General features: G+C 42.5%; 1 protein-coding gene across 8 annotated transcripts in view; it reads right to left on the bottom strand.

Annotated features, from left to right (window-relative positions):
• Positions 1-343: 343 nt before the first annotated feature.
• The window catches only part of CEPT1 (choline/ethanolamine phosphotransferase 1), a 33,240-nt gene continuing 18,433 nt past the window's right edge, over positions 344-15,150 (bottom strand). For 5 of the 8 annotated variants that reach the window (XM_088180583.1, XM_014891972.2, XM_088180582.1 and 2 more), the window contains 5 exons: positions 9,942-10,026; positions 4,946-5,077; positions 4,133-4,291; positions 2,812-2,937; positions 344-1,127 (listed from right to left, as the gene is read on the bottom strand). In XM_088180583.1, coding sequence (XP_088036709.1) covers positions 1,008-1,127; positions 2,812-2,937; positions 4,133-4,291; positions 4,946-5,077; positions 9,942-10,026 — 622 coding nt within the window. In that variant the 3' untranslated portion in view covers positions 344-1,007. The remainder of the gene's footprint in view (positions 1,128-2,811; positions 2,938-4,132; positions 4,292-4,945; positions 5,078-9,941; positions 10,027-15,150) is intronic. The other 3 variants (XM_088180584.1, XM_088180586.1, XM_088180585.1) reach the window with 1 other exon arrangement.

The following is a 15,150-nucleotide window of genomic DNA, read 5'->3' as shown; positions in this document are numbered from 1 at the left end:
GTCCCTCATGCAGTTCACTGCAATTAAAATGGTATTAAAACAATGACAGATAAAAGAAATCCCAACTTACTGCACTATATAGCAGGCAAAGCTCTCAGAGATCCTGGAATGACAACATGATCCATATAAAAGCACTGTAAAACTACTCTAAACCACAGGCAAGTTTGTCATTCACAAGTCTAAGCAGGACAGAGCAACACATAGATCTCAAGACAACTGTTGCTCTCAGAATTCTTATTTATTAAGAGCAGAAAGGAAATTTTGCTTAAGTTTTATACATAAAAAAGTAAACAGTAAAATTTTTTCTTATAGTCTTTTCCACTGAAGAAAATTGAGAAATAAGTTGTCTTTTTAGATAATGTTTATTTAAAAAAATAAAATTAATTGACAAAGATACCACACTATTTTTGCATGCCGGGCACCCCTTGGCTCGCAGGACCCTGTTCAGCATGAAACCGCTTTGTCAGCAATGCACGAGCAAAAACCACCCCAGCCTGGCTCCCACCTGGCAGCTGCTGCAGCCACACAACTTAGTGAGATATCTCTGGGTTTTTACCAGCTCAGGTCTTTAGTAAATAAATTCCAAGTGGACACTAAACAAGTATTTCACTAAGAGATGATGAAATATTAAAATTAAAAGCAAGTCAGATTGCAGCTGTAATTATACTACATTAGAAACTTCAGTTGGTGGGGATCCATTCACCATATAGAGATTAATTTGTAATCAAGGTAATTACAAAGAGCATTTACTTCCTGCATGCTTTCCCGGGCTTGGAACCAACAGAGTTGACTACATGGAGAGTTGACTAGGGTGTACTTGGAATTCACTCTCTCAGGCAGGAGACTAGTTAAAGGAGTGTTACTGATAACAAAGAAGAAAAGTTATACAACATTGATTATTATAAATTACTTTGTTCTTATCTGCTTTTAGCCTTAGTCTCCTACGAGTCTTCATCCACTTGTGTAGACACCCAGCTCCTCGTTCTCTCCCCTGGCAGCTCCCATCCCTAGTGGTGGTTGGAGTGCGCGGGGCAGCCCTTGATGCGGAACACGTGGATGTGCAGGTGGGCAGCGATCTGGTTGCACACACTGACACAGTATCGGAGCAGGTCGAACAGGGACAGCATCTGCACAGGGAAACATCATCTGCAGTTATACCCACACCTTCCTTGTGTCCCACAAGGGTCTAACAGCCCACACTCCACAGCCACAGCACTGTGGTTCATTGAGCTGAATCTCCAACTCTAGGAATAACCATGCAATCACAGACTGGCTTGGGATGGAAGAGAACTTAGAGCCCATCCAGCTCCACCCCTGCCGTGAGCAGAGACAACTTCCACTAGCCCAAGTTGCTCCAAGCCCAGTCCAACCTGGCCTTAGACACTTCCAGGGATGGGGTCTCACTCCCTAAAGAGTTTCTGTGAATGCTGGGCTTTCTTCCAGCCTAAGACAAGACAGACTCTCAATTCTACAATCAGAAAGTAGAGAAGAGTTACAGTAGCTACAGAGATACTGTGAAATGCCTCGTTAACTCTGAATGGTGACAACCACACACATCTTTTCACATCATACCAACACAATTTTACTGAAAGGTTAACACTGTTTTTATACATTAAACTTGAGCATTTGATAAGCCCAGATAAGTTGAATTTCATATACTTTTCCCTCTGGGTGCTAGAGCTATGACAGAGCTTAAGGCACAGCCAAAGCACTCTTGGATTGCCCACCACAGAGCCCCTGCTAACGAGACAGCAACACTCATCTTCATAATATTCTAATCTAAGTTTTGAATATTTGCTACAGTGCTTTGAAATTTTAAACTATCACAGTCATCAAGGTTGGAAGCAACCTGCAAGATCATTGAGTCCCACCATCACTCCAGAGTCATTATAATCACCCTTAACCCAGGTGCCACATCCCAACACCTCTTGAACACTTCCAACTATGGTGACTCCATAAGTTGCCTCAGGCAACTTATTCCAATGCCTGATTAACTCTTCCAGCTTTTTTTTTTTTTTGGCCCAGCTTGATGCCATTTCCTCTTGTCCTGGCCCTTGCTGCCTGGCAGCAGAGCCCGATCTCTCCTGGCTGTCCCCTCCTGTCAGGGAGTTGTGCAGAGCCAGAAGGTTCCCCCTGAGCCTCCTTTTCTCCAGGCTGAGCTCCCCCAGCTCCCTCAGCCACTCCTGGTGCTCCAGACCCTTCCCCAGCTCTGTTCCCTTCCCTGGACACGCCCCAGCCCCTCAGTGTCTCTCTTGTCAGGAGGGGCTCAGAGCTGTGCCCAGGGCTGGAGGTCCCCCAGCAGTGCCAGCACAGGGCACCACACTGGGCTCTCTGGACACATCATGGCTGTGACAGCTCGGGTGCCACTGCCCACCTGGGCACTCCTGAGTTCATGTCCAGCCACTGTCACCAGCACTACCAGATCCTTTTGCAGCTTTCCAAACACTCTTCTCCCAGCCTGGAGCGTTCCATGGGGCTGTTGTGACCCGAGGACAGGACCTGGCACTTGGCCTGGTTGACCCTCCCACTGCTGGCCTTGGCCATGGACCCAGCCTGTCCAGATCCCTCCAGAAGATCCACATCCCACCAAGCTGGTGTCCTCTGCAAACTGACTGAGAGTGCCTTAATCCCCTCACCCAGACCGTCCTGAAAGACAGTGCCCAGGACTGTCCCAACACCAAACCAGGCACACTGTGACCCTGCTCCGCTGTGTACCAGCTTCAAATCCACCCCCTCCAGGGGATTCAGCTGGGCACAGCCAACACAATGAATTAGTGGCAGAGCTAATTAATAAAATGAGCCTGGACTCACCAGGGCAATCCAGAGGACAATATACTCATCAATAAAGCTGTTAAAATATTGGTCAAGGAACAGCAATGCTGGGCCTATGAATGCTGTGTCATATAGATACATCTCACTCTTGGTCATGTGGGCAACCTGCAGTTAAAAAAAAAAAAAAAAAAAAAAAGAGAAGTTTAAGAAATAAAAATGTGCCAGTCAAGGCAGAGTGATTTCAGAATACACAGAGCCAAAACCATACAGTTCAAGCCACATTACTGCAAAATATCCAATACTCAAGTTGCAACAACAATATTGTTTGAACCATGGTGCACCATAGCTACAGAGATGCAAGGTTTGCAGAGAGGCACATTTTATTATAGCAGAGAATGTAGTACAGGAAAAAAACTAACAAGTTTTCTAGCTCACCTCCTCCTCCTGCCAGAAACCAAACAGTGAAACGGAAGCAGACTGGTAAATTTTAAAGTTGAGCCTGGAAACAAAATCTCACAGCTGCTGGAGCTTCAAAAGTCAAAGACACTCGGTGTTCCTCTCTCTCTACCTCTTTTTCTCCCATTCCATAAGGTTCACCACTTCTCTCTGGTTACAATTTGATGAACATTTTTGGTGTTCAAGTGTGCCCTTCCCACCTCCCTGTATGCAGAGAACCCATCCCACACTCCACCCTCACTGCACAGCATGGCTGGGATGGGACTGAGCACCAAAGCAGGCCTGGTAAGAAAGAAACTCTTACTCCACTATGAATTTAAACTCTTCCACTGTTAGTGAAGTCCAGCACTGACCCAGTTCACAGTAGCCCAACAGAGGCCTGCAGAACTGGGATGGTGTTTTAGGCAGGAGCTGTTTAACCCTCATTCATTGACACCTCTGCCCTTGTACAAACCTCTTAATGATTTTAATCCCTATTTTCCTCCAATTCTTCAAGTTAAACCCTCAGCAAGTGTTCCAAACCCCAGCAGCTCCATCACCTCCTCTCCTTCTGCCAAACCTTCCTCCCCTTTGCATCTGAGGGGGGTTCCAGCCACCTCTGTTCCAGCCCAACTCTTCACACATGTGCACAAATACATTGCAGAAGTGTGAATGAAACAGCTGGGGAATGAAGAGAAACAGCTCTGAGCTGTCCTGGTGCTGCCTGTGTAGCCACAGCATCAACTCCAGATTTCCCTTTCAAACAGAAAAAGCTCTGCTGCATCTCCAGGCTACTTAAAGCAAAGCACAAATATCTCTTCAGTACACAAAGAAGTTCAAGTTATTCAGTGGAATACCCAGAGAGCTCCATAATCTACAAAAAGTCCTCCTGCAAGAAGACTTGGAAAGGTTCTGGTACACTCACCACCAGTTTATTTGTGATCTTGGCAGACACAAAGCCAAAAGTCAGGATGTAAAGGCAGGGATGCCTCTCAAAGAGCTGCACAGCAGATTTCTTGTAGATCATTGCAGCCAAGGCGATTACTGAGCCAATATGGAGAAAAGGTGAGAGGACACTTGTTCCCTATGGTGAGATTGAAGCATGAGGTTAATAAAATGTGCACATTGCAAAGAAACCTCAAAGAGCCCCTCACGTGGTGTGCAATGAGGGGTTAAAATAAAATCACATTAGAAACATCTTTCTGAATGCTGGTGCTAAAAGGAAACAAGAAGTGGTGAAACTTGAGCATGCAGCAGCTGAGAATGTGGTGAAAACTTTCTGGTGCTGGGGAAAAAAAGCAGGTTTTAGGCAGCAAGAATACTGCAACAGAAGGTGCTTGTGTATACACCTCCACTTGTTCTTTTACATTGGTAATATAAATAATACAGATTTTTCAGAAGGATCAAACACAGAATCTTCTTGAAAAATTTCCTTTTGAATGGATTTTTGCACAGAATTTTTCTATGAACTCTTCAGTGAGGGGTGCACTTCTATAACTTGGTTTATCTCATTAATTCAAAAACAAATATCAAAGTACAATGAGTACTTTTAATCAAAAATTTTAAAACTTTGACTCCTAAATCTACTATTCTTACACACACAATATTAACTTCTTTTTTCCAAGCCAGCAAGGAGCTGAAGGGAAAATATTTCCCATGGAGAAGGGATTATGTTAAATACAAACTGTGGCTGAAGAGCCTCCGTGCTGAGGAGGAACTGGCAGCCCAAGGTACTCACTGCTATAGTGGATCCATTTTTGCCAACGCCACCCGTGAAGATCACACCAAAGTAGTTTGTACAGGAGAATATGGTTCCTGCCACAGTACAAAGAGCTGGGAATATTTTCACCTGAATATTCAGTATTGGAATCTTAATGGAAGAGAGACAAGAGGTTAAAATACGCACAAACTCAAATATGAGTTAATATTTCAGGTGCACTCAAACACTCCACTTTCCAACACAACATTTGCTCTTCTCTCTCTCTGCTATAACAGAGATTGACATTTCTACAGAGAAAAATATATTTGCCAAAAATCCTTCCATGAAGCTTCCCAGAAAGCCAGACTTATGTTCAGTTACCAGAGAAGAGATACCAAAAGCAGAGAAATGGACAGAAACCAAGAACTTGCTCTAAGTCATCCCAGGGAAGAGAATCATCACCTTTCCTGAAGCCGCAGTCAAGATCAAACTGGGCAGAACAAGGGCCACTTGGGATGATCAGATAAACCCTTTCAAGTACTGGATCTGATCTTTTGCACAAGGCAAGGCAAGCAAAGAGACCAGACAAGTTAGATCAGTCCGTGACCCAGCAGAGGAAGGATGAGGTTGCTAAAGAAGGGGAGAATGAGCACAGGCAGTTTTGAAAGTTTCCTTCGTTTTTTCACAGTCATGTTTCAAGCAGAACAGGAAAAACTAGAAATGAAGAATAGTCCAAAGTAAACCACAGGAAATATGTCATGGAAGCAAGTGTTCAGAGATAACAACCCAAAACTTGCTAACTTCTTCAACTACTAAAAGCTCTTTATTCAGGAACTGAAGTCATGGCACTCAACTGAATAAACGTTCGACTCCCCAGTGAGTCCAGTCAGGAACAGAAGCCCAAAGGAGGTCAGGTTGCTTCTATTTTTCTTTAATTACACTCTCAGAGTAGCTTTCAGCAGGTAAATCATGGAGTATTATGAGTTGGAAGGGACCCATCAGGAGCATCCAGTCCAGTTCCTACACAGACACCCCAACAATCCCACCCTGTGCCTGAGAGTGCTGTCCAAACACTCCCGGAGCTTGAAGATCATTCTTGAAGATCCTAAGTTTTCTATTCCATTCAACAACTGAATCTCTTGATCTTTCCAGGGCATGATTAGGAGGCAGAGGAGCTTTAACCCTTCATGCCTTGTTCAGCCCACTCCCCAAACCCTGCCCAGTTTCTTGATATTTAAATATATTTCTCCCTTGCTAAGGCTGCCCTGCTAAGGCAAAAAAAGGCACTTCCTAGAAGATTATAGAGGAAGAATAAAGACAAATAAAGAGAAGGCTTGAATTGCCAGACTGGAGCACTACTTCTAGTCATCCATTAATGTCAAGAGGCTCAGGACTCCTCAAGCTCCACTAAAAGCAGGTACCTGTGCTGACCTCTGCCTCAGAACTGATACTTTGGTATTTAAAGAAGGGGCTGGATTCACTTTTACAAGCAAAAGGAAACAGTAGCAAACTCCAACTACAGGAGTCAAAAGACATTATGGTTGACATTATCCAAGACAAAGCGAGTTAGCTGGGAAAAGCTTCCAGCTATCACTAGAACACTGGAGAAGGATGCTCAGGGAAGGAGAAGATAAGCCACTGTTGCAACATCCAGTTTGGCAAGTTTTGGATTCTTAACACCCTCCTTTTGGCCTCCACAGCAGCTGCATCAGTGTAAAACATGTCTGAAGAAAAAATTAATGAGAAAAAGCCACATGCAGAAATTTAGCAGAGGAAAGCCAGGAGTGGATTAAAAAGTCAGCACCTGCTGAATCTCTCTGTGTACAAAATGGGGACAACAAAGCTAAAAGTGGGAAGCAGCAAAATCAAGCAAATATCAGATTGCTTTTATTTTTTCCCTCTGAGTAGAGGGAGAGAGGGAAATGTTCCTATAAAGTGGCACTGCAGCCCCTGAATTTTAACTCAGAGGACACTGGAAGACAGCTGCAAGGCTTCCCTGTCTGGTGTTCCATGTATCACTACAGTCCCTGCACTTATTCTGCCCTTCCTGGTGATTCCAGGGGCTGCATCCAGGCAGATCTTCCCAAAACCACATCAGCAATGCAGGGAAGTGTCACCAGTCACACTTTTTACAGGCAAATCATGTTCTCTGTTAAACCCTCTGAGACTGATCACAGAGGGAAGGCTGCATTGCCCAGAGAGCTGCAGAATCCAGGTAAACCCTGGGAAAGAAGCATTCCAGGTTGGACGGGGCTTAGAGCAACCTGATCTAGAAGGTGTTTCTGCCCATGGCAGGAGGTGGGAATGAATGAGCTTTAAGGTCCATTCCAAACCAAACCATTCCACGATTCCAGATTTTGTTTGGGAAGAGCCCAGGCATGGCAGTAAGCAAGTGGCAGCAGCAACGGACAGAGTTGGGAGTGGTTCCCAGAGCCGGCATTAAAGCAAGTCTGGGATATTTTGCCAGAAAATCACTGCCAGGATTCCAGAGCACATTCCATCAGTTTTATGCAGAATGAACTGGGATTTAAAAAATGAAATTATGAGGGAACAGGCCAGAGCAGAGCCCAGCTAAGGGCTCATGGAAGCAGCAGGGAGGCGCATGCAAGAGACCACGCGAACGGGCACGGAGCCACTTCCTCCAGGAACTCCTGGTGTCACCAATGCCACAAACACCACAACCAGCTGGGCAACCCGAACCCTGGAGTCCTTCCCACAGGGCTGCCTCCCAGCTGGAGTTTGGAGCTGTCCCTATACACTGCAGTCATATCTGCCCGAGGAACAACTTCTGAGGGCTGAACTCCAGCTCCGTATTCCCAGAGTGTTTGTGCTTTTTCGTATTCCAGACCCTGTGGGAGAAAACTCCAGCAACTGCAGCACTTTCATCCTTCAAGCAGGAAAATCAACTCCAAATATACAATCTATTAAATGAGTTACCCTAAGCTTCCTTGCTTTACTCGCATGTCCCAAATGGTCCAAGCTGGAGCCATACTCAGCATCCCACAGAAATTACCCAGCGCCAGGAGCCTGTGGAGCAGCATTTAACAGGCTTTGAAGAGAATTTACACTGCCAGAAAGGAGGGAGCCAGGACAGGCACACACAGTTTCATGGAATAAAGGAAAGGCAATGAAAGCAACAATTGCCAAAATCCACACCTCTGCATTTCACCTGTTCGGAGTGTTTTGCTTTTCCCACGAAAAGTGGAATGTTTGAGTACACAATCACATTTATTCTGTATTTCCCCCTAACAGAAGCAAATAAAAAATGCCAAACCACCAATTTTGCAGTCGCATCAAGTATTAAAGGATTAGAGAGAGTTGGGTGAGAAGGGCTTGCATGATTTATTTTGCTCTGCAAGCAGTAAATAACATTTATCTGTAAATGAACACAAAATCTCACTCATTGAATTAAACACGATTGTCATGGGAGACCTGATTCAGGTTGTTCTCTGGAGAAATGTTCCATTAAACCAACCAGAATAGTTCAATATTTTTGTGAGCTTAGGCAAATGCTTCTGCAACCCAGAACTTATGACAGATCTCAAGATTTTGCTGAAAAGGGTTATTTAAAAGGCTATTTTAGAGTTATTTAAGCTATTTAATAACAAGAGACCCATTTCTAAGCTCACACAACCATCACTGAATTGTGCCAGAGGTTGCTGTAGCAGCCTTTTCCCCCTTTTTTTTTTTCTAAGGAAACTGAGAACAGGAATTGCGAAATTTTCTTGGTAACACAGAATATTAAATTATAGCTGCATGGGGATGTTGGCCACACTAATATTTCTGGAAAACTTGGCACCAGTAAAGTGATGTGTAGCCTCATTTTTATTTTCTAATCAGCCCTACCCACCCTCACTCCCTTTAGATGGTATTTACTTTGCAGTTTATAGAATTAATTAAGGGCTTTGGGGTTTTAAGCCTGAAAGCACAAGCAGCAAAATCAGGATGGCCACGATTAGCTCATTTGGGATCCTCTCCACATACTGTGGGTTCATTGCTCCCATTACACAGAGCAGTTTAGAAATTCTTCCATTTGGGGTGAAGCTTTTCAGGGACTTTTGACCATCTCCTGGTGCTATTGAAATCAAGATTTCTTTCTCCTTAAGAACTGCATTTTGAAAATACAGAGAGAAGATCAATAACCAGGATGGAAAACGAGGAAAACCTTCCAAGAAATCCATGATTTGGATTTTATTTCCAGTAAATTTATATATTTAACTAATTATATTTAATGATATTTAATAATATTTAATTAAATTTATATTTTTAATTCATGTATGCACATACATGCTTTTTCTGTGGACAATGCCACTTTGATAACTCAATGTGGCTTCAGTAATAATAATAATTATTATTGTTGTTGTTGTTATTATTATTATTATTGTTGTTATTATTATTATTGTTGTTATTATTATTATACTGTCAGCTGACATGGGCTGGTGAGCCTGCATCAACATATCTCTATTATATACAGATATATACATAGATATAGATATAGATATAGATATAGATAGATATAGATATAGATATAAATGAAGCATCTGCAGCCAGGCTGTGCCAGCAGCTCATTTATTCATTTTCTCATCTTAGTTTAAAAGGAAAAACCTGACAATTGGGGGTTTTCTCCTTACAAAAATCAAGAGTCATCAGCCACATTCAGGTGAAATTATATACTGATGGTTTCCAACTGCTCTCCAAGAGTTCCCCCAAATCATCATCCCAGTTTAATATTTCTCCACTGTTTGTTGCATGGAATTCATTCACGTTTTGGCCAGGATTTCACCAAAGGTTTAAGTTCATGTTTTCATAAGTTTTTACCTGCATGCACAGAGTATAAAATAACCTTGTTTAATGACTCTGGTACAGCCAGAATCCACAGTTAATTCCATGAGATTTGAACTCAAAAATCTGTTTCCATTTATAAGGAAAAGTGAAACCTTCCTGCAGAAGTGAAACTGTCTCGAGACAGTGCAGGAGTCCTTCAGTAACCATGGGATTATTACAAAGGATAAGATAAGAACATGAGCAAAATTACCAGAGATTGCCAAAAAGGTGGTCCTCCAATCACTGCCAGTAAATGCATGATTATTATGAAGATTTGTACTTCAGTCACATCAATTCTGATTAGGTATAAATAGCCAAAAAAAAAAAAAAAGCAGAATTATTCAAAGCAATTTCAAGTCAGTTATTCGCAAGCTCAGTGGCGCAACTCTGTCATGCACATTACAAACACCCCAAAAGGCTGAGGAAAAGATGAAAACTCACAAATCATTAAGAAGGCAAAAATCTATTTAGTTTCATTGTTCAAATTAAGAGCAATGTTGTGCTATAATTTTGTTTTACTTCACAGTGCAATAACAGAAATCCATTTTATCAACAGGAAACATTGGAACTCTTCACTGCCCAGTGGCAGCTGCAGAAATAAATATTCAGTTTTAACCTTGTCCACCAAAAAAAAGATGATAAAATTCTAAAAATGTATTTTTAACCCCTATGATATTCCCTACACTATCTTGATGTGAATATTGTCTGAATAGCACCAAGCTTTGAAAAGAAATACAAATCCCTAAAGGGTTGATGGAAATGGTACAGTGGCAGCAAGAAGAGAAATCACTTCTGGTTCCAGCAGAGCCAGGACGTGCTGCAGGAAAGAATGGGAGAAAACAAGGATTTATGGCTTTGTTTTAAGGAGCATGTAAAAGTCTTGGAGGTAGAAAGAGGGAAACACAGGTGTACAAATGAAAGCGAGAAATAGGAGCATATAAAAATACAAGTGAAATGAAGAGGATGGACTTGCTAGTGTGATTGATATATATATATATATATATATATATATATACGGGGTATATATACACTCTATATGTTACAGATAGGCATACACATCATACACATTTTATACATCTATATATATGCATATAAATGTATGTTACATATAAAAAATATGTTATATATAACATACCTATTATAGGCATATAATAGTATCTTGCCCTGAAGTGCTACATCAAAAATAATCCTTCAAGTCATTTTGAAACATTTCTGGCTTATCCTTATTTCCAATTAGATAGTTCTACCTCAAAGACTCCAAATCACTTCATACATACATAGGCTTTGCTGTGACAAAACCCTGCAGATATCACTTGCAAGGGAAGGAGCATTATGGGGTGGGTTTTCCTCTCTCTGCCTTAACTGAGCTACAAGATCATGGAATTGATTTCAATATCAGCTCAGTGTTTCTCTGTAGACTTTGTTTCAGTTTGGGAGTGGATGCTCTCATCTGAGGATCTCCAATCTGGTCAGCAGCAGAACCATACACACAAGGGATAATTCCACAGCTGCACTTAATCCCATGGCAGACATCCCCCCCATAGCAGGGTGTGGAATGAGATGAGTTTTAAGGTCTTTCCCAACCCAACCCATACCATGATTATTAGCTTTGTCAGTTTGCTTTTCACTACACAAACCTGGAAGATGGGACACGCAGGAAATAACCTTTGGAGCTCTCCGATATCCAATTTGCTCAATAACAATCCTGCAAGGCAATCACAACTGGCTGGGGGAAAAATTAACTTCCACTGAGGAAAGAATGTTCTAAAAGATCTCTGTTTTCCGTCTTGATACAAACAAATGGAGCCATTGAGGTACCTTGCAAGAAAAAAATTAAAATGCTCAGCAGAGATACATAAACCACCTGATTTAATGCAAACTCCTTCCTCCCAGCCCTTGGAGCCAGGATGGAAATGTGTTCTCAGTGTGCCCAGCCAAGAAAGGGCTGGAGCAGCTCCATTCCAGGAGCACAGGAATGTGCTTTAGCACATTTCACTACTTCTGTCAATCACCTAAAGAACAGAAAGAAACTGAGAAAGTTCACAGAAACAGTGACTAATAACTCATGGAGGTAACTCGAATTTACAGCTTTCCTTGGATAGGAAACCAGGTTTCTTTTGAAAGCAGAAATCTTATACACAATAAAGCAATGTCATGTATGGAAAGCTAAGTTATTGTGCCAGACAAACCTCTGCACAAGGCTGAGCGTCCAACAACTACATGGGGAGCAGTGCCTGGATTGAGGTTAGGGAGACAGTTTTATCGTTACACAGCCATGGCACAACCTTTACTCCCCTGCCCAGGGCTCTGCCCTTCCAATTCAAACAGAAACAGCATCAGGCAGCCAAGGATATTTGTTAAAAACTCCTCCCTGACTTGCAGTAAGAGTCTCCTACTGCAAAACAAATACAAGTCTTAACTTCAGTTCCACCTTAAAGTTCTGGATTTTTAATACCAAATGGCTCCTTAAAACAGAAGACGAAAGCATTAAGATCTACTGAGGAGAAACTAAACACCAAACTATCACTGAAAGAAAGCATTAATTCTTAATCCCAAGGAGGGAAAAGCCTGGGAACAATCCATGCTCATTAAAAGCACTGTAAGATGACTTAAAATGATAGGCTTGATAGCAGTAAAGCACATGCCTGATGTTGCAATTATTTAGTGATTTTTTTTTCACAGGATGTCAAGTGGTCTCTAGACAGAAATCCACAGGCAGGTCCTCAAAGCTGGACCACAGAAGGAAAAAACAACTGGAAGCACAAGGTGGTGAAAGGGGCACACTGTTCCTCTCTGGGTTTAACTTGAATTCAAGGTAACTGTGCAACCACAGCATGAACCAGATCCATCTATGATGCTGCTACATGGAGCAGTCATCCAGGTTCCTTAAAATCCAACCACCTTCTTCCTCCAAAAACATCTGCTCAGCCCCACTTTCTCTCCTGTGTCAGCATGATCTCCTGCCATCAGTGGGGTCAGGAGATTGGCTTGGCTAAAACAATCCAACCAAAGAAGGAATTCCTGTCCCAATTCCCAGCCCATCAGCTTCCCTGGTGTTTTTTTCGGGAATGCTGGGAGCCCCAAGGAGGAGCCAGGGAAGGTCTGCTCAGCCCCTGGAAGTCACACAACCCAACACTGAGCCAGTGGGACTTGGCAGCTCCAGACTGGTAAGGAATAAATGGCAATGACAGACTACTAGCCTTCATAAAAGTCCTAAATAGCCCCTAAAACGAAAAAAAAGTGAAAGAATGCCATTATAAACCAAAGCAAGAATGGTTTTGTCAAGAGAGATGTCAACAATGCAATATCTGCACTGCCTGGAAAGCATGAACGGGTCAGGTGATCCAGAAGACATTCTTACACCTAAATAATTAACTTCAATTTATGCAATGGGTCCAGGTAAAATGGGCTAGCAATCAAAAAAATCACCACAGTGTTTTTAAACTCTGGTACAGCTGGGAAGTACCTAATAAAATGGGAAGGCAAAAGCAGGGCTACAGGAAAGCACTTGCTCCATTTGGATGTAGACTGACCAGTGCTTTTCTTTTCAAAGGAAAATATATGCAACCTGCTTTAGTGGATGGGGAATTTATTCACAAAGCAGGGTGATAATATTCCTGCTTAGATATGACATCATTAGTACCGTATTTTATTCTACATCAAGTTCCATTGCATATCTAAGTGACTCTCCCATGGTAAACATTAGAGAAAACACAATTCTGGAGTAATGGATCATTTATCAAATTATAGTAAAAAAATAAGGGGGAAAAAAACCAGAAAATAGGGTAAGGCTTTTGTTCCTGCAGACTGCCTCATTTAATTACTATAATCACATTTAATTACATACAAGCACGTACCACACAGAGCTGTAAGAAAGCAAAACCATTTCAAAGCAAGAAGGGAATCAGTCAGTTCAAAGATTCTATTTTCAACTTGTGTTTGTATTTATTTACTCATTTAAATACTACAGTGGAAATCCTAAGAAAAACAAATGGAAAGAGCAAGCAGCATGAATTCTGCAAGAGGTTATAAAGCCTCTGAATGGGGATATTTTTATGAAGTGGGTTATTTTCAGGCATCACTGGAGCCACACTTCCCCCCAACCTGACAGCTTTGCTGCCTGATGTTTCCTGACAACTGAGTCATGTCAGCACTGCCCAGACACTGTGCACATTGTGTGGAGGATCATTAAACCCCAAGAAATGAAGAAAATGAAACAAACCCTTTTCCCAAGACATTCCCACACTACAATAGATGGACGGAAAGTTATTGTACAAGTTCAATGGACACAAAGGATCAAGTTTCAAAAAATCTCTTCTTCAAATAAACCAGGGCCTTTTTCATCTTCTATAAAATAAACAGAAGACCCTGAATTGAGGTTTAAGATCAGCAGGAACATCCAGGTGAAGAACAAGAACAAAGAGTTGATGCTGACAACAGAATAAAAAGCCCAGATTCAATAGTTAACAAATGAAAATGCCCAGACAGAACATCCAATGGCAAGGCTGGGGAGAACACTCACAGTAATGCTGAGAAGTACTGATTCTGCAGCAAAGTGATGTTAGGGAAGGATAATAACCAGCAGAGCTGTAGAAGGCAGGGACAGGGTCAGGAAATGTCAGCACTGCACTGGGGGTAAACCCCAGGCTGAAAACCAGAATACCCAAGGATTTAATTCAAATGAAGTCAGGGAAGCATAAAAGTTGTGCGTTTTTAAATGCACATTTCAGCCCTCACTCCCTATCTGCCTAAATTCACAAGACAGGAGAATTCCTGCAGAGCTTCCAGGGGCAGCTGCAATTCCTGTGGTGACACTGCCATCCATGGATTCTCCTGCACACACTGCAGTGTTTTCCCCTACTGATTCTCCTTTCCCTGTTGTGACAAACTGAAATGCAGATTATTTGCCAGTCTTGAAACCCGTACAGTCTTCCCAAATAAGAGAAAAACCCCAGCCTGGTTTGAGTTAGAAGGGACCTCAAAGCTCATCTCATTCCACCCCCTGCCATGGTAGGGACACCTTCCACCAGCCCAGGTTGCTCCAAGCCCTGTCCAACCTGGCCATGGACACTGCCAGGGATGGGGCAGCCACAGTTGCTCTGGGCACCCTGTGCCAGGGTCTCACCACCCTCACAGCCAAGAATTCCTTCCCAATATCCCATCTATCCCTGCCCTCTGGCACTGGAAAGCCATTGCCCCTTGTCCTGGAAGTCCATCCCTTGTCCAAAGCCTCTTTCCAGCTCCTGAGGCACAGGAAGGGGCTCTAAGGTCTCCCTGGATTCTTCCTTTCTGCAGGTTGAATATCCTCAGCAATCCCATCCTTTCCTCATAGGAGGTTTCCATCCCTCTAATCACTTTTGTGGCCAAATATTCCCAGGAACATTACTGTTTTAACATTCTGCTTTCTATAAAAGGTCTCC

The sequence above is a fragment of the Sturnus vulgaris genome, chromosome 29 (genome assembly GCF_052056855.1).
Source record: "Sturnus vulgaris isolate bStuVul1 chromosome 29, bStuVul1.hap1, whole genome shotgun sequence".
NCBI classification, from domain to species: Eukaryota; Metazoa; Chordata; class Aves; order Passeriformes; family Sturnidae; genus Sturnus; species Sturnus vulgaris.
Note: the sequence above shows the minus strand (reverse complement) of the source record. Positions and strands in the feature narration are given on the sequence as shown.